We start from the raw sequence: 20,036 nt of genomic DNA, 5'->3' as shown, positions 1-20,036 counted from the left end.
TTTTTAGTCGCGAAATAGCTACGCTCACTAGTACTAGGGAGACGTGGTCGTGACATATGTGTCGTTTATCACATCGCCGTCATTTTACTAAGTTCATAATATAATGTGAAATGCTATACTAATATTATTTCACTATGTTTGTCCGACAAACGAATCTATTAGATCATAAAACAAGACAAAAACTTATTCGGTTCCGAATTAAATTCAATTAGAATTTATCAATGCAAATGGTTAACTAAATTTTTAATTAAATTCACAATTAGATTTAGTTTATTTGTATACGTTTGGAATTTTAAAATGCATTTTTCACTTTAGGAATTTTAATATGTTTGTTATGAGTCCTATGAGTCTATGACAGTTCACTAGCATATAAGTAAAACTCTTTCCGAACGTCAGAATTTATGGATAGATAAGTAAGTTCCGAGTATCGCAGCAATAAATAGTTAGTGGAGTACATATTATTAGGTTAAAATAGGATACACATTTAACAACTACCGGCTTATAGGGGTGTGCATTCGGGTTTCGGTTCGGTTTTTTGCCAAAACCGAACCGAACCTGAAAAACCGAAAAACCGAAACCGAAAAACCGAACTTAAAAAACCGAAAAACCCGAAAAAAACCGAAAAACCTGAAAAAAATAAATATAATATAAATATATATTTATATATGTGTATTTTATTTTATTTTATATATACTAATAAAATATTTATATATAATATAAAATTAATAATACGTATAGTATATATATTATATAGTAGAATATATTAAAAGAATATATATATATATTATATATAATATATTAAATTAATAGAATATATATATATATATAATTCGGTTTTTCGGTTTTTCGGTTTTTTTTCTTCGCCCGAACCGAATCGAACCGAACCGAAAACTGAATTTTTTTTATTTTTAAAACCGAACCGAATTTCAAAATTTCGGTTTGGTTCAGTTCGGATATTCGGTTTTCGGTTTTTTTGCTCACCCCTACCGGCTTATAAACGAGAAAAATAATAGTACAACCCAATAATAATAGTACTCCAAAATATATTGACAACTTCAATCGATGTTTAGTTGTTCATTAACCACATTTAATTTCAACTGCCAAAAGGCTTAGTTGCAATTAAATAACGAGTTTGGCTAAAGTCAGATGGTGCGCGGACCCTCCTATTACAACGCCACCGGCCTGTGAGCTCATCGTGCGTGTGCATGGGAGATCATCAAATCAGAATGATGCTCGTTATTCAGAACTGCAAACGAATGGTAAGTTAGTAGTAGGATTATAAAATATTTATAATATGCTGTTGATTTAGTTAAAATTAATGTTACACTTAATACTAGTATGTTGGGCCTAATTGGTTAAAGATTTGGGCTTATATCTTACCATCATACTCCTAATTCTGTTTTGCAAGGGTCGGTTCAAGGGCCTGGGATTTCAGCATATATAAACCTCAACTTGGATTCTGCCATTACATGTTACCTTCTTTTTTTTTTCTGTTCATCCATTAATAAATATTTTATTTCACTTTTACTATTTTTATCAAAAAAAATCTCACATTCCTTTAACTTAATTCATTCTTATTGTGAAACTTACTCACCAATCGAAAACGCGAACAAGAAATGAAACCAAGTACAAGATGACAACGGATATACGTGGTTCGGCTAAGATCAGCCTACGTCCACGGGAGAACTCAAGCGTTTTGTATTAATATGGAATCGATAGTTACAAGCTATCAATCAACAAGAATCTACAACAAGAACGAGCTCTCTACATATAGATCTCTCAAGAAACTCGACTTATGATCTACCTACCAAGAAAGCAACGAGATAACGCGATGCAAGAGCTGAGACTCCTTGATCACAAAGATCTCCGATCAATCTTCTCTCGGATTGAAAAAAACCGTCGCTCAAACTTTCACACTGTGTTTTCTCTCTTTATCTCTCGTATCAATGATTCATGCTATCACGCAACTCGTGTGAAGTGATCAACATATATACTCACTTCTGACCGAATGATCCTAGGGTAGGATCCCATGCATGCGAGCCTTCACGTACACCCTCACCCCTAATTGCTCCACACGCAATTAGTTGATGTATTGATGTTGTGAGACGCACGCGGCTAACAAATATCTACCTCGTATCCAACATCAATAGCATGCTGTCCTCATTCTCCAAACTCTCTTACTTTCATCTTCTGAAAACGCTCACCAACTCCAAGCAATATACAAACTTGGACGCTGGCACCACTTTAGTCAAGGCATCGGCTGGGTTGTGCTCAGTTGCAATTTTCTTCACCTCTATCATCCCCTTTCTTACTTTATCTCGAATGAAATGCAGCCGCACATCGATGTGCTTGCTCCAATCATGAAAAGTCTGGTGTTTGGATAAACAAATCGCGCGGCTACTGTCACAATTCACCACAACCTTCCTCTGTTTCAACCCCAAGTCATCAACAATTCCCTTGAGCTAAAAACTCTATTTGACCGCATCTGTTAGGGCAATATACTCAGCTTCAGTTGTGGGCAATGCCACCACTGATTGCAAGTTTGATTTACAAGTCACAGCTACCCCAAACAAAATAAATATGTATCCAGTCTGCGACTTCCTGTTGTCACGATTTGAAGCAAAGTCTGAATCACAAAATCCCTCCAAACTATCCTTGATGTAGTCAGCATTTCCCTTATACATGATCCCATAATCAGCAGTTCCTCCAAGATACCTCAACATCCATTTCAATGCCTACCAATGCATCTTTCCTGGATTGCTCATGTATCTACTAGTAACACTCACTGCATGAGCTAGGTCTGGCCTCGTGCAGATCATTAGGTACATGACACTTCCAATGATATTAGCATAGGGGGTTCTACTCATCTGCTCTTCTTCTTCTTCTTCTTCTTCTTCTTCTTCTTCTTCTTCTTCTTCTTTACTTTTAGGGCATTGTGCAGCAGATAGTATAAATTGTTGTCCAATTGGTGTAGAAACAACTCTGGACTCTTTCATCTGAAATCTTTTGAGTAGCTTATCTATGTAATGCTGTTGACTTAACCATAACACCCTCCTTTTTCGATCTCTGATGATGTCAATATCTAAAATCCTCTTGGCCTTCCCCAAATCTTTCATCTCAAACCTGCATTTGAGATCATGTTTTACTTTCAGAATCTCATTAATATCTGAACCTGTCACTAGTATGTCATCCACATACAGGAGTAGGAAGGCCACTGACTTCCCTTCTTTCTTCTTTATGTACACACAGCTGTCATATTTGGAGCTTTCAAAATCGATTTTCTTCATATGCTCATCAAATTGGATATTCCATTGCATGCTTGACTGTTTCAGACCATATATACTTCTCTTCAGCAAGCACACCTTTTCTTCATCTCCTGGCTTTATAAAACCCTCAGACTGCTCCATGAAAATGTTCTCTTCCAACTCTCCATTCAAGAAGGCCGTTTTGACATCCAACTGATGCAATTCCCAATCATTCTGAGCAACTGATGCCATGAGGATTCTGATGGAACTGTGCTTTACTATTGGGGAAAATATTTCATTATAATCAATCCCTTCTCTCTGATTGTGTCCTTTGGCCACTAACCTGGCCTTATACCTAATTCTATTTCTCTCTGATGCTTCAATCTTTTTTCTTAAAGATCCACTTGCAACCAATCATTTTTTGCATCATTTTTCTTGTGACCAAAATCCATGTTTTATTCTTCAATAAGGAGTCAATCTCATCTTGCATAGCTTTGATCCATTTGTCTCTTCCCTGCTCTTGATTGCCTCTTTATAGTTGCTAGGCTCCACTGCCTCCACCTCTTCTGCTACACAGAAAGCATAGTACACCAAGCTTGAGTTGCTATATCTGTTTGGTTTCCTGATTCCTTCTCTTCTTTTTCTGTCCCTTGCCAGTTGATAGTTACTCAGATCTTCCTCAGTCTGATCACCTTGATCAACATTGTCTAGGTCATCATTGGATTCATGGACTGCCTGCTTAGAATCTGAGGAACCCTCCTCTTCTATAATCTGATATTGATCAGATTGTTGCAGCAGCTCCACCTCCATTGGTATACTCACTTTTTCTGAAATCTCTACCCTTTCAAGATCCTTATATGGCATCTCCTGATCTCTGAATACCACATCTCTACTAATCACAACCTGTTGATTACCGAGTTCCATAGACCAGAGCCTATATCCCTTGACACCCTTCTGATAGCCCAGCAAGACACACTTCAATGCCATTGGTTGTAGCTTGCCTTGTTTGATGTGTGAATAGGCTCTGCAGCCAAAAGGTCTCAGCATATTGTAATCACCAAGCTTGAGATACCATCTGAAATCTGGTGTTTAATGGTTGATTGAAGCTGCAGGACACTTGTTCATAAGAACCACAGCTGTAGCAGCTGCTTCTCCCAAGAACCTTGGTGGCATTCCAGAAGAAATGAGCATGCATCTCACTCTCTCCAGAATTGTTCTATTTGCTCTTTCAACCACCCCATTTTGTTGGGGGTTGTTGGGAACCGTCCTGTGCCTTTTGATCCCCTTCAGTTTGCAAAATTCATCAAACTCATGAGAAAGGAATTCCAAACCATTATCTGTTCTGAGGCATTTAAGAGTCAGTCCTTTTTCCACCTCAACCTCCTTGCACCAATCTCTGAATCTATTGAAAGCATCTGACTTCTCTCATAACATACAACCATATCTTCCTAGAGTAGTTATCAACAATAGACAAGAAATACCTGCAACCTCCTATAGATGCAACTTGTGCAGGTCCCCATATGTTACTGTGAGCATAATCCAAAACTGATCAGGATGTGTGTTTTCCAGTAGGATATACTAGCTTCTTGCTTTTGCCAAGTATGCAGACTTCACAATCTCTAGAATTCATCATGGAGTCTGCCTCAATGACCCCATCCTTTATCAGTCGATTCACTCCATCTTTTGATACATGACCCAGCCTAAGATGCCAAGAATCTGGATCTTGTTTCTCAGCAATATTCACTTCATTTATTACCACAATTGCTTCCAAGTAGTATAGGCTGTGTACACGTTTTGCTTCCACAACGACATGTGACCCTTTCAACACCTTCATGACTCCATCAACAGACAGGAAAGAGCAACCCTTCCTTTCCAGAGCTCCCAGAGATATCAAATTGCGCTTGATTTCTGGTACGAATCTGACTTCAGTGAGGATTTTTAGTGATCCATCTTTCATTCTGAGTTTGACATTTCCAACTCCTTTGATTGTGCACTTATGATCATTCCCCAGAAACACTGAACCAGAGGCCTTCTTGAGATTATCAAACCACTCAAGCTTTGGACACATGTGGAAGCTGCATCTACTGTCCATTATCCAAGACTCATAGATGTCCACCTCAGCTATATTCAAAACTTGTGCAGTCTCAACATCTTGAGCTATATCCGCATTGCCAGTACCTGCAGCTTCTTCTTCCTTCTTTCTTTTGAATGCATAGCAATTTTTCTTTATGTGGCCTGCCTTTTTGCAATAATGGCAGGATCTGGTTTCTTTGTCCTCCCTTTTATCAAATTTCGCCTTCTTCTGCCACTTTTTCTTGCTTGCCTTCCTATCTGCAGATTTGATGGTGAGAACTTCCGCAGCTTGGTCAAGAGGCTTATTGACAGAGAATCTTTGAAATTCCTTTGCCTTCAAGGCTGTTAATACCTCTTCATATGTGAGTGAGCTATTTCTCCCATACAAGAGGGCATCCTTGAGTTGATCAAAGCTTTTCGGCAGAGCATTTAATAGCATTATAGCTTTATCCTCATCCTTTATTTCTCCATCCACACACTCAAGATCATCTACTGCTTTTACAAATCCATCCATCTGCTCCATGATCCATTTCCCTTCAAGAAACTTGATTGAATACAACCTTTGCTTCAAGAATAACCGGTTAGCCAGGGACTTTGTCATGTATATGGATTCAAGTTTATTCCACACTGCTGAAGGTGTCTTCTCCTTGCACACTTCTCGCAACACTCGATCTCCAAGGCTGAGCATCAGAGCGCTATGTGCTCTATCCATCAAGTCGATTTTCTTGATTACTTCCTTATCTTCAAGATCAGCCGATTTATCAGGCTGCTCAAGCTTCATGGCCTCCCAGAGACCTTGTTGTACTAGCATAGCTTTCGTCTTCACATTTCATAATCCCAAATCATTCTTTCCCCTGAATTTCTCAAAATCAAACCGATTCCCTGCCATCATCACCGTCGCGCCCTCAACCTCCCACAGACGGCGCCAATTTGTGAAACTTACTTACCAATCGAAAACGCGAACAAGAAATGAAACCAAGTACAGGATGACAACGGATATACGTGGTTAGGCTAAGATCAGCCTACGTCCACAGGAGAACTCAAGCGTTTTGTATTAATATGGAATCGAGAGTTACAAGCTATCAATCAACAAGAATCTACAACAAGAACGAGCTCTCTACATATAGATCTCTCAAGAAACTCGACTTAAGATCCACCTACCAAGAAAGCAACGAGATAACGTGATGCAAGAGTTGAGACTCCTTGATCACAAAGATCTCCGATCAATCTTCTCTCGGATTGCAAAAAACCGTCGCTCAAACTTTCACACTGTGTTTTCTCTCTTTATCTCTCGTATCAATGATTCATGCTATCACGCAGCTCGTGTGAAGTGATCAACAAATATACTCACTTCTAACCGAATGATCCTAGGGTAGGATCCCATGCATGCGAGCCTTCACGTACACCCTCACCCCTAACTGCTCCACGTGCGATTAGTTGATGTATTGATGTTGTGAGACGCACGCGACTAACACTTATTTTATTATAAAATTAATACTAAGAAATAGGAGTATAAAAATAGGACTTGCATTTGATTGTCAAAGTAGCATATTGAATGATTTTATATGTTTATAATTATTCATTATCAAAACAATGCACAATAGTGGAAAATGTCATAATTTGACAATCAAATGCGAAAATAAAATCAAACTACATATAATGAATAATAATTACTACTACTAAATATAAAATATAATTAAAATAACAAAATTGAAGGCGAAAAATGAAGGGAGAAAAAGTGACTATAGCCAGTAGTAGCCATTTTGATTAAAAAGTATTACTTCCGTCCCAGCCTATGCAAGACGTGTTATTTTCGCACATGTTTTAGGAAAATGATGATAAATAATTACAGTGGAGATAAAATTATGTAAGAGAGAGAATAATGTATGAGAGACTCTCTTCTACCTGCCAACCGAATAACCCTTAAGCATAAACATGTTAAGCCTCTATCAATTTATTTATTTTTATTTAAAATATAGTATTATAATTATTAAAAACACTAGAGTTTTATTAATAAGATTTTTGAACTGAACTGAGAATTTAACTATAGCACACTAAAGATCATATTCACATAAGTATTTCTAGGATTTATATGATTATACCCCTATTATGCTAAAAGTTAGTGCTTTCAAATACTCCTATAAAAGTTTATACCTAACACAATGTGTTTCTTTTATGTGAAACTATATTGCAATAATGCAATTTATATTCAAAACCACATTTTATGCAACTATATGGAAAAGTTGTTATACTTATAATCGTGGCAAAAGCTAGTATTCTGGCAACGTTATCGCATTATTATTGAATTTTGAAATTTATGCAACCCAGTGGAGACATGCCGCATATTTAACTGTGACCCACCTTGAACCAATCTCTACCCAAAGCAACAAAACTTGATGATTATACAAATCAACTAAATGACAAAAGATATTTAAAAAAATATAGTACTATAAAATAAATATAGCAATCATCAGAGCAATGTTTACTTTTGAGTGAGGATAAAGATTGATAAAAATATTTAAATTGGTCTATTAGTATTTATTTTGATGAACTAATTAAATTTGAACTTACTTGATTATACTATCATTTAAATATAATTTTAATTTTTTTATTAATAGTATTATACTACTATCACTCTAAACTGCTGGTATGCTCAAAACGAATTAAGTTTCATTTTTGTTGGCCTTTGTTTGTTTAGTTCCTATACCACAAAAGGTATGCATTTATCTACCACAAAGAGTTCTTAAAAGTGTACGTGCATATATAATACTCCATATACCACAAAGAAAGCATCGATCCCAAATGAATTTAATTATAATAAATTACTAAGATCTATAGCTCAAAACAAAGAAAAATCCAATTTCCACTATTTATAGGGAGTGGATTGAAAAGCCGCAGCTCCAAAAATTAAGTGAGTTGGATTACATATAATCAGTTATGGGCTTTCCATGTGAAGTCAATTTATTTGGCATTTTCCTTTTGTCATTGTTTGTTGATTCTCATAAATTATGCTTTACCAAACATGCTGACGCCCTAAAAAGAGGGGCGTGTAATAAAAGAGACTTATAAAAAGTGATTTTTTAAAGATTGAAAGGGCAATTGGGGTCTCATAGATTTGGATAAGAAAATATAGGAGTAACAACTTTTATAAAGTTATGAGTAATGGAGTGATATTTTGAAAGGAGATGAATAGTATGTGTCACTTTTTAATAAGCTCTAGCTTGCATCGCATCACTATATAACTCTAAATAAATAGGACTGCGTATAGAAATCCAGCAACATAATCAAACCTTGCTCAACCTGATCTAATGAGTCATAATAGTAAATTACTCCAACTACTAAAGAATAATCATACATAAAAAGTTTCAACATTTGAAGAACAAATTATAGATAAAGGTAGGCATAAAGCAAAGCAATGCTATTGATTTAACATCTATTCGTATTCTTTTTTTAGGGCAAATGAATACTTCCTCTATTCCATAAAAATAGGTCATTTGGAATGACATGAGTTTTGATATGTAATTGATCAAGTAAAAGTATGAGAAAAAGTAGTTGAAATAGTATATTGGTGGTGTGATCCATAAATGATCAAGTAAAAGAGAATGAGACTTTTCTATAGGACGGATAAAAAAAGAAATTGAGTTTATTTTTATGCGACGGAAGAAGTATAAATTTAAAGACTGTGTCACGATGGACTAGAACCCAAAACCTTCGTCTTCGGACAATACCTTTCTATCTACTGCTTGACTCAAACCCACTAACTTCTATTAGTAATGTATTTATTCTAGCTTAGAAGGTCAATATAGTATTATACTCCTATATCGAATATTGTTCCATAATAAATGAAACATTTCCAAATACAAACACCTATAAATTATAATCTTACTCAAAAAAAATTATTTTGTTAATTCAATACTGACTATACGCAGTCGACAACATCCACACATAAATTTATTGATTTACTAGAGAAATATATGGATAAATATATGGATGCTCCAAAATCAACAACAGTGAAAGCAAAAGCAAGAACATTGGTCTTATCAATCCATCTTTAGCTTTATATACATATATATAGTACTCCTCTTTACAGCTTATTTCCTCACCCATCAAAGCATCAACTTTTCAAAACCCTAATTAATATGTGTGTGTGCTTACATTTATAGACATCTTCTTGTCTTCTTCTATCAAGATCTTTAATATCATTAACACATGGTAGCTACATTAACTGAACAAACATTGTCATGGAAATATTATCTCAAATATGGTCTCTATTAGGGCTTCTGACACTGATCCAAAACATTCTCCCAACTCAACTCCTTGCATGGCTGCATTGCCTCTCCGACTCCCTCCAAGACCTCCTCAGCCCTCACTCCTCCTTCGACATCCCCGAATTCACCGGCCTCGGTGGCGTCGACGTCAACGAGCTCTACCGCCAAGCCACCCTCTACCTCAACTCCATCAACCCCGCCTCCACCCGCCTCTCCCTCTCCCGCTCCAAATCCTCCACCCGAATCTCCTACTCCGTCGCCCCCGACCACACCGCCGTCGACTCCTTCCTCGGCCACCGCCTCTCCTGGACCCACCACGTCGACACCGTCGAAGATTCGGACGAGGAAAGGCGCACCTTCACGCTCAGGCTCCCCAAGCACTCCAGGCTTGCGATCATCGCCTCATATTTGGACCATGTGGCGGCGCGTGCGGCGGAGTTCGAGCGCGTGCTGCTCGACCGCCGCCTCTTCACCAACAACGCAGGCGGCGCGTTCGATTCGGGATGGTCGTCGGTGGCGTTCCGCCACCCCTCCACTTTTGAAACGCTGGCGCTGGAGCCGGAGATGAAGAAGCAGCTGGTGGAGGACTTGACGGCGTTTGCTGACGGCGGAGAGTTTTATAAGAGAATCGGCCGTGCATGGAAACGGGGTTATTTACTGTACGGACCTCCCGGCGCCGGGAAATCCAGTCTCATCGCCGCCATGGCAAATTTTCTCCGCTACGACGTGTACGATCTCGATCTCAGCAAGGTGAAGGACAATTCCGAGCTCAGGGCTCTACTCATCCAAACTACGAACCGTTCGATTATCGTTATCGAGAATATTGATTGCTCGATAGATCTAACCGGAGATAGAGCGGCGGCGAGGAAAGGCAGCGGCGAGGATGTAGACGACGCGCGGCGCGTGACGCTGTCGGGGCTGCTGAACTTCACGGACGGGCTGTGGTCGTGCTGCGGGGAGGAGAGGGTGATCGTGTTCACGACGAACGACCGCGGCGCGGTGGATCCGGCGCTGCTCAGGCGCGGGCGCATGGACGTGCACGTGAGCCTCGGCACGTGCGGGATGCATGCCGTGAGGGAGCTGGCGAGGAACTACCTGGGGCTGGAGTCGCACGCGCTGTTTGATGATGTGGAGAGGTGCGTGGAGGGTGGTGGGTCCCTCACGCCAGCTCAGGTTGGGGAGATAATGCTGAGGAATAGGAGGGATGCTGACGTGGCGGTCAAGGCTGTTCTCGCGGCCATGCAGGCTAGGATTTTGGGTGCTGATGTGGATGTTGTGGAAGGCTGCGATGACGTGTCAAGGACACAGCCGGGGCTATGTGAATGGGCGGAGAAGTTTGATGGGAAGAAAAGGAAGGATCATATTTATAGGGGTAGTTGTAATTGGGAGAGTAAGGGGATTTTCCTTGTTAGACTCAAATCATTCAATAAATCTGATTCTGGAAGAAGAGGGGGTTAATTAAATGAAGTAACATGAGTTGTAGCAATTCTTGCATCGGCAGTTATTTTGAGAATTCTATTTTACATGAAATCAAATTCCCCAATCTCTGATCGGTAGTACGTAGTCTTGGTCGGGCGTTGCCTGCTTTCATTACCAAAAACATTTCCCCAGCCTATTGTTAATTTATTTGCGTCTTACTCTGCATCTAAAGTACTTATTCTGCAATATTGAACTTGATTCGTTTTACTTAATTAAGTAAAGTTTAAAATGCATGTTTTGTTGAAATTAATTCGTAACTTAATTCCTTTACTTTATAATATTTTTTGTCTGGTAAAATTGATATTACATTTTAAAAAATAGTTATATTACCTCATTTAGGCAAAATAAATCATTGATATTTCTAAAATTAAAAATTAATTTTAAGGAGTAATATAGGAAAATTTAAAAATACGCATAAAAAATATAATTAGTTGGAGTGAAAAAAGGAGGGCCTCTTATGAATCTTATACTACTCATGTATAGTCAAAATTGGAAAACTATAGTTTGATTATTACTTTATGCATATGTTATTTTTTTAACTAGGGTAAATAATAAAGGTATAGATTAAATCTTTCACCTCATTATTGACACGTGAGAATCTAGCGTTTGAATGTCATGAAAGAACAAATTAACATTCTATTATAAATACTATATACTACTCTTATTACTTTAAAAGCATACATTATATATTTAATGAAGCATGAGGTAAGTATGGGTTTGACTATTATCCTATCAAATAGACAAAGGAGCGGCCAACAAAAGCACCGAAAATAGAATAATATTCTCACACCACTAATTAGAGCACGATTTATTCGATGCCCCCATATAATAATAGTAGTGGTAGTAATTTGAATAACCCAGTGAGCCACGTGGCCGAAATCTATGCATAGAACTCCACCTATCCGACGGTCCAAATTCAACATGGCCTCCTTTTCACCCAACCCATTCTCTACAAAGAAACGAAATTAATCAGAGATCAAACTCAAATACAAACCAAAAAGCAAAAGGAGAGATGGGGGTGGTGATGATCGACGGGACGACGGTGCGGTCGTTCGTGAACGACGAGGAGCATTTCGTGAAGGGCGTGGACGAGGCGTTCGCGGCGCTGGACCTGAACCAGGACGGCGTGCTGTCGCGGTCGGAGCTGCGGCACGCGTTCGAGTCGACGCGGCTGGTGGACACGGACTTCGGGGTGGATGTGGCGATGCCGCCTGAGGATGTGACGAAGCTGTACGACTCCATCTTCGCGAGGTTCGACTGCGACAACAGCGGGACGGTGGACCAGAAGGAGTTCAGGGACGAGATCAGGAACATACTGCTGGCCATCGCCGACGGCCTCGGCTCCAACCCTATTCAGATGGCGCTCGAGGAGGGCGACAGGAATCTCCTCAAGAAGGCCGCCGATCTCGAGGCCTCCAAGATTGCTAAGCCTAATTGATTATGTTTTCATATATCACTTGTGTTGCTTTGTTTTTGTTTTTGTTTTTGATTTTGTGTTTTTCTTCTGGCAAATGTGTGTTTCTATTGTATGGTTATGGTAGTTAGTTTTCCTTGGAATTTTAATGTTTGGTTTTCTAAATGTACGAATTGGTGTAAGACTTTATTGTATATCCAATCGAATAGAATATTAAAAAAGTAAACGACGCCTGAGAGATTCCTTGGAATTTTAATGTAATACCAAATCTCAAAATTCGATGTTGTTACTTTATTGATTCAACCTTTTCTTGTTTTTTGTTCTTGACTCGTGTATTGGTGAAAACAAGAGTCAAATAATCGAAAAGCTAAAGAACGAAAGACTTCACCCTAAAGCCCAAATATAGGTTACAATTCCATTTGATTAACTTACAAAATACGACTTAGTATTTCATAGCACCATTTGTTTCGTTTATTATTAAAATGAGAGTACGTTTTTATATCTCAAATTGACATATTACTATCTTGAAAAATATCAAAGAAACTTAAACACTCTTTAAACTAATATGTACATTCAATCATTTCATATCTCCATTTCAACATTTAATCAATTTAGTCTCATTCTTTTTTATTTCGATCTGATCTGTACGTATTTATATGTCTCATTTATTTTTTACTATATTTTATAATTATCTCTTATATATTATACCAATACTTTGTTTCACTTATATTTCATATAAAAACTACTCCACTCAATTCCAAACTACTTATACAATTTCATTTCTAAACAAAAACTGTTTTATTGACACACTAAAAAAAACTCATCTTTTAGGAACACGAAAATTGAGATGCAATTACTAGCGTTTGGAAAATTTTAAAAATAACCATAATTTAGGATGCAAAAGAAAGTGTCTCTAAGTTGAAGACAAATTATTTTAAACTTTTGCTTTTTAGGACGCTTTTTATTTGTGTCCCCAAATTTTAGTTGGGACACTAACAATGAGGACACTTTATGAAGTGTTAATAGTATAATTAGACACATAAATTTACGTCCTTAATAGCATTAAAAATATAATAAATATATGTGACCAAATTTTGTACTACCAAAAACTGATTTACTTGAGAAAAAAATAAGTTTATTTATGCATTTAATTAAAACATATGGACGCATATATAGTACATAGAACGTGCATAATATTGTGGTCATATATTAATGATTTGTGTATAAATTTTTTTTTGGAATCATAAAAATGTAATTAATGTATACTTTAATTCAAATATGAAAAGCAATAGAAAGACAATTTAAATATTAAAAAAAAATGAAAATGAGGCTAAAGGCTAATCAAGTCTTTTTAACTTGTCCACCAACTATATTTATTATTTTAGTATATAATTAATACATCAAATTACTAATATAACCTTATTTAGTTGTTCAAAATTTGATTGTTTATTATCACTCTAAAAAATATTCTTACCCGATTTTTTTTGTTGTAGTTACATAAACAAATTTTCTTTTTATTTAACCATTAACATCAATTTCTTAAGTTTTACTATATTGAAAAGAAATGTTCTAAGTAGCTTGAAATAAAGAAAATAATGTATAAACACAATATTCATATTTTACTAACTTATATTACTTTCGTCTCATAATAAGTGTCACGTTTTGACATTTCAGCCCATCCAATAAAAAGAGTCACATTTCGTTTTTAAGTAAGTAGATCTGCGTACATTTCAACAACTTATATAGATTTTGAAACATAAATAATGGAACAATAAAATATGAGTATGAAAATGAAGTTCGCCTTCCATTCATTTCCCAACTCAAATATTTAGATTTTCATAAAATCCAGAATGAGTATTTAAATAAACGAGTCACGATGTAGTGATAATTAATTAGTTCATTATTACATAATTAATAAAAGTGTTAATGTTGAAAGTTAACATCGACGTCTCCCCTACGGAGCGTGACGAAACGTAAGGCCTAAGCTAACCCCATTTCTCCTCTCTTCCCCAAAACCAAACTCCCAACCCCCAATCCAATCCCTATCCCTATCCCTATCCCTACCACCGCAATCATGTCCGCCTCCCCCTCCACCGTCGTCCCCCGCCTCTTCTACCACCCGGCCTACTGGTGCCACTCCTGCGACATGAGCATCGGCCTCCCCCCCTCCCCCACCCCCAACGCCCTCCTCTGCCCCCACTGCCACCGCGACTCCCTCGAGCAGATGGACATGGACATCGACACCGACGACGCCCCCCCTCCCCCTCCCGACGACAACTTCCTCCTCAACAGCCCCTACCTCCACCGCCTCATCCACCACCTCACTTCTGCCGCCGCCGACCCCCGATCCGACCCCGCCCCCAAATCCTCCATCGACTCCCTCAAGGAATTCACCGTCACCGACGCCTCCCTCCTTTGCCCCGTCTGCAAAGACCCCTTCCTTGTCGACTCCGTCGCCAAGGTCATGCCTTGCAGCCACAATTACCATCCCGATTGCATCGTTCCCTGGCTCCAGATCAACAATTCGTGCCCCGTTTGCCGCTACAAGCTGCCCGCGGTGGAGGAGCGGGCGGCGGAGGGGTTTGTGGGATCGGTCAGGATTGAGGAATTGGTGGATGATGAGGCGGATTTGTACGGGTTTAGGGACACGCTGAGGCACATAGCGAGGAGGCATCGGTGGAATAATGATGAGAGTAATGTTGGGAGTGGGAGCGAGGGGAACTTGTTTTCTCCGACGCAGATCGGGGAGGTGGAGAGAGGGGATGGGGTTTTGGAGAGGGAAAACAGTGTGGAAACCGTGTCGAGCTGGCCGAGGTGGCAGGCGGAGGAGAGAGGTGGAGGCGGAGGCGGAGGTGGGGGAGGAACTGACGATGCTGATGCATTTGCTCGAAGCTGAGGTTTTGGTGGGGAGTTCTAATTGGATTTTGTATTGTTACGCCATAAATTAGAGGTACAATTTGGTTACTGCTTTCTTTTGTTTTGGAGTTGAATCGGATGAATTTGGTTACTAGCTCTAATCGGATGAATTGTGAAATGTTTTAGTTTTGACCAATTTGATGCTTAAAAAACAGTTCTTGAATATTAAAGCTCAAAGGAATTCACTTTTTAAAGATTGACATCAGTGTGCAGCATGATTCTAGAGGCTGTAAGCATGTACTGATTGTATGGAATGCTATTTCTTGTTCTTGCTTTTGGACTATATGTGCTGGTTACCTAAGTTGCCATTTAAAAAAAATAAAGTTTGTTGCTTTGTGCTTTGTTTGTTATTAATACTAGTTCTTTTGAAGAACTTCTGTTTCTTAAAGTTCAAAATTTTACTTATTTTAGTGTTAATAGTTAATACAATGTGTTTGATGAACTTCCGTTCGCTTCACCTAAATGTTTTTGTGCTACTGAATAAGCATAGAACAAGGTTTTGGTAAGTTTAATGGTGTCAGAAGGTGTGTTGCTAGAAAGCTACTTTTTTCTTTGGATTTTCATAGTTTATAAGTGATTAGGCTACATTCAAGACATTGAATATGCTGTTACATAATTGCCCAAGAACTAGTTTTCTGAAAGCTGCGTTGAACAAATAATTTAGCGTGGTAAATGGAAAGATGGAAGTATAGATTGCTTGCACTTAGTCTGTAATTCAATATTCTTTCACCTCACGTCTGTAATTCAATATTCTTTTCACCTCACAAAAATAAGTCTTTTCCTTAAACATTGTAAACGATCAATATAGATGAGCAATTAATGATTAGTGAATGATCATATATTGGAAATGCAGCGGAAATGAACTCTATGGTACTGTTGTAGGTGCTCGTTAATTATCTGCAATTGGTTTTTAACCTCAGTTTGATTAAGATTGTATATAAGCTTACACTCATTTAGTAAAATCATGATGTTTCTTGTAAAAGTACTCACATTTATGCATAAACTGTCAACACTTACCTTTATACCCGATTTGTTGGCTCTACTGCAACAATTGGTTCTCTGTCATTTGGTGGAGAGCATGCATGGTGGCATCTAAAATAGTACTATGATTTTTATGAAGGTTTAGGACTTGACTTACCCATATGGTTTAAACGGTAGCCTCTAGCTTACAGCCTTAGTGTATGCTTCTTAAGGGTGAAAGAATCATGCCGTAACCATCTTTTGCGCTATGAATTTTTTCCTCTGAATCTCCCTCCATTAAGAACTCCTTAGCTTAGGGCTCACTTGATTTAATTTGTGTTCTTTAAAGTCTGGTACTTTCGCTTGAAATCATCCAGATTTATCTAATATATGCATTTTCCATCTCCCTCCTTTCTCATATGTGACAACTAATTTTTTTGAGGGTGGGTGTGGTTGCTGAGAACTATTTGTTTGAAAAGATCCACACTTCTCTAAGAGATTGGTCGATAACACAATCACTGTGACACAATTTTGCTTAGTTTATTATCAGTACAATTCCTATCACAGAGAAAGTTATCTTTGAGGTTGCTGATTCAGCGAGCTTGTGTTGTTTCGTGCACATGTTGGCTGGACACAATTGGTTGCAAACTTGTTGACTGCCTTGACCACTTGTCTTGCATTCTGTTTAATGTTTATAGCTGTAAATTATGAACTGTTTGGATAGTTAGTCTTTTGGGATAAAAAGATAACATTTTTGCCATAATAGCGAGTTGTGATGCTAAACTTTATCTGGTCATATAAAATGTGTAGTTGAAAACTCTACCTTGGAGGCTCTGTACTATTTCTATGGTAAAATGTACTAGTACTTTTTTTAAATTCCATTGTTGTAATGGCTTGGTGGTCTAGGACAGATTGTCTAACTTACCCAAAAAGCAGAATTAGGGTTGTGGTGCATTAGTTCTATACTTAAGCTAATCTGATAGGCTTCGCATTTCATCTCACTTATCTATTAGAATCGGCCATGCTACATACCTTAAATATGTTAACCTGGCTTATCATTCTAGAATCCAAATAGAGATGTATGCAAAAACACTTATTTCTGGTTTACTATTGTTTGAGGACTGAATATTGCGGAGGTACATGCATGACAAAATTCACTAGACGTTCAATGAAAGAGGTCGCTTTAATTATAATGTGATTAATGACCAAGGAATCAAGTACTCTTTCTGCTACTGAGATTTATTAGCTTTCTTTTTTAGCTTCATATCAGTCTTGCTGGATTGTCTGCCTAACATTTATTCGTTGGTGGTAACGTTTTCAGGTTATGTATATTCCCAGGAGATCAAGGGCCGAGGCCATGTTGTCACCTGTAACGAGTGTAGTGAAGTGTAAATTAGCCATAAATCGGCCGTGTCTCTTCCATTCAATAACCCAAAAAAGAAAACTGTGAATCTTCCCTTGCGTTCCCTCCCTGCTCTCAGCTTCTTGAAAGTGTGATAAATATACTCTGTAAATCACACTTGTTTGGTAATTAACAGCCAAAGGATTAGTTGCATTTCATAAATCCCTCTTTGTAAAACCTACCTTCCTTTCAAGATTGTTTGTTTCCCGAGCTAATATTGTAGTCGGAGATGGTGAAGAAAATTGATAATATGATCGGTAGAGCTTGGCTTTTTGTGTGCTCTAAATTGTTAAATCTTGTGGAGAGACTATTATTCCAACAGAGGCAAGAGGACTAGCCTTGATACTACATGATGTTAAATGAACAATTTATGGTTATTCATAATTTAATTTGTAATGCAGGATTGTTTAGTTTTACACATCAGTTCAAGTTTATGTGAAAATTTGGTAACTACTATGTTATTTTATGCAATTAACAAATTTGCAGGCGTTATATTAATCACTAATAGTAATAGTATCCTCAAAGTTTGCAATATACTTTTAAATTAGTCTAATACTATGAAGATTATACTACTGTATTATGTAATTTGCAGCCACATTGGTTGCTTGCGAAAAAAATTTAGGCAAGATTTAACAAAATCGGGTGATATATATAAAAGGAAATATAAATCCAATCTAAATGGAAATGAAATCACCGTATATGTGCACAAGGTCCGGACTTGGAAATATAAATCTATTCTAAAAGGAAATCAAATTAACTCTCAATCTTTAACAAAAATATAATTAACAGAAATAGGCTACATATAGACTAATCCCAAACGTGCTGTTCGAGATGCTCTTGCATCTTCCTGTACGATCCCTCTTGAGATTCATACGTGTCTGCAAATTCTGGCATTACATCATTGAGATTTATGAGTTGGGAAGTGAACTTATTTGGAATAATGTGAATAATGTGGAACTACGTTCGTTCTTTGTCTGCGGATATTCCTATTAGGAGGAATGATAACTGTGTGGTCCTTAGAGATTTGCATATTCGGAGTGATTATATTCCAGTTGGGATGAATTATAATACTGGTTGTAAGTCGAGCGAAGTGATTTTGTATGATTATCGTGCTCGGAAATTGATCGGACGTTTTAAGATGTATGAGAGCTCGAACACGACTGATGATATAATTGAGTATGAAGGGAGCTTTCTTTCACCTTAGTAGTACGTATTAGTGTTTAGGGGATATGATTTCGTTTTACAACACTAATCATATTCTTTTCTTTCTAATAAATAAAGTGATCCAGTTATTTTGTGCTTAGATATTTAGAGCTTGGCTTATTGTGTGCTCTGCTCTAAATTGTTAAATCTTGGGAAGCGACTATGATTCCAACAGAGGCAACAGAACTAGCCTTGATGTTAAATGAACAATTTATTGTTATTCATAATTTGATTTGTAATGCAGGATTATTTAGTCAAGTTTATGGGAAATTTTGTTAACTATGTTATTTTATGCAATCAACGAATTTGCAAGTGTTGTGCCATTTTCCAAAGGGGCACTCGCCTACTGTGAAAATAATCACTTTTATTTATAACAATTAATTTTTTTTAAAGTAATTTTATTATAAGAACAATAACTTTCAGCCGTTTATAACATATACCTGAAACTTGTGAACGTTGGCTGTATAATGTATATCATCGATAGAGTTTGCCGTAAGTTGGCCGTATATAATCGATAGAGTTTGCCATTTTTTTTACTTTCATATTTATTTTTTCGACTATCTCATTATAGTCGAGTCTCTTTTTTTGGTAAAATCCAACACAATCTCTCTTACTTTATTCTATCTTATTTTATTTACTCTCCTATTTATTATCTCAGAACTTATCTATTTTATCATCTCTTTTACTTTACGGAGGTGTTCGGTTTGCAAGATTTTATTTGGTGATTTATGTAGTGTATCTGGTTCATAAGATTCAATCACACAACTGAACCCTAGAGGGATAATCATGAAATAATTAGTCATGGCTAACCCACTCCGACTAAAATAATCTCACAACTCAATCCTATATTATATCTTGGTACTAACTTATCTAGGAAACCAAACACCGCCTAATAGTATTACTATGCTTAACTCATTAAATATTCATCTGTCTCCCAAAAAAATGTCTCAACGCTAAAGAAAATAGGGAGTGTTATTTTTATCATCATATTATATGAAACAATTTTTTTATGAATTAATTTATTTTTCCAGTGATGCGATTCAAATTATATTTGTCTCAACCATTTTTATCATTTA

General features: G+C 37.4%; 3 protein-coding genes across 3 annotated transcripts; all 3 read left to right on the top strand.

Moving 5' to 3' along the window:
- Positions 1–9,404: 9,404 nt before the first annotated feature.
- Positions 9,405–11,129, top strand: LOC121775818 (AAA-ATPase At4g25835-like). The gene has a single exon (XM_042172885.1). The coding sequence runs from the start codon at positions 9,560–9,562 to the stop codon at positions 11,042–11,044; it is 1,485 nt and encodes a 494-aa protein (XP_042028819.1). The 5' UTR covers positions 9,405–9,559; the 3' UTR covers positions 11,045–11,129.
- A 654-nt stretch (positions 11,130–11,783) lies between these two features.
- LOC121776350 lies at positions 11,784–12,648 on the top strand. The gene has a single exon (XM_042173525.1). The coding sequence runs from the start codon at positions 12,078–12,080 to the stop codon at positions 12,501–12,503; it is 426 nt and encodes a 141-aa protein (XP_042029459.1). The 5' UTR covers positions 11,784–12,077; the 3' UTR covers positions 12,504–12,648.
- A 1,791-nt stretch (positions 12,649–14,439) lies between these two features.
- Positions 14,440–18,173, top strand: LOC121776378 (E3 ubiquitin-protein ligase RZF1-like). The gene is made up of 2 exons (XM_042173550.1): positions 14,440–15,429; positions 17,677–18,173. Exon 1 carries the CDS (start codon positions 14,554–14,556, stop codon positions 15,373–15,375), a length of 822 nt encoding a protein of 273 aa, XP_042029484.1. The 5' UTR covers positions 14,440–14,553; the 3' UTR covers positions 15,376–15,429; positions 17,677–18,173.
- The last annotated feature ends 1,863 nt before the right edge of the window (positions 18,174–20,036 follow it).

The sequence above is a fragment of the Salvia splendens genome, chromosome 18 (genome assembly GCF_004379255.2).
Source record: "Salvia splendens isolate huo1 chromosome 18, SspV2, whole genome shotgun sequence".
Classification (NCBI taxonomy): domain Eukaryota; kingdom Viridiplantae; phylum Streptophyta; class Magnoliopsida; order Lamiales; family Lamiaceae; genus Salvia; species Salvia splendens.
This window is presented reverse-complemented; position numbering and strand designations above follow the sequence as displayed.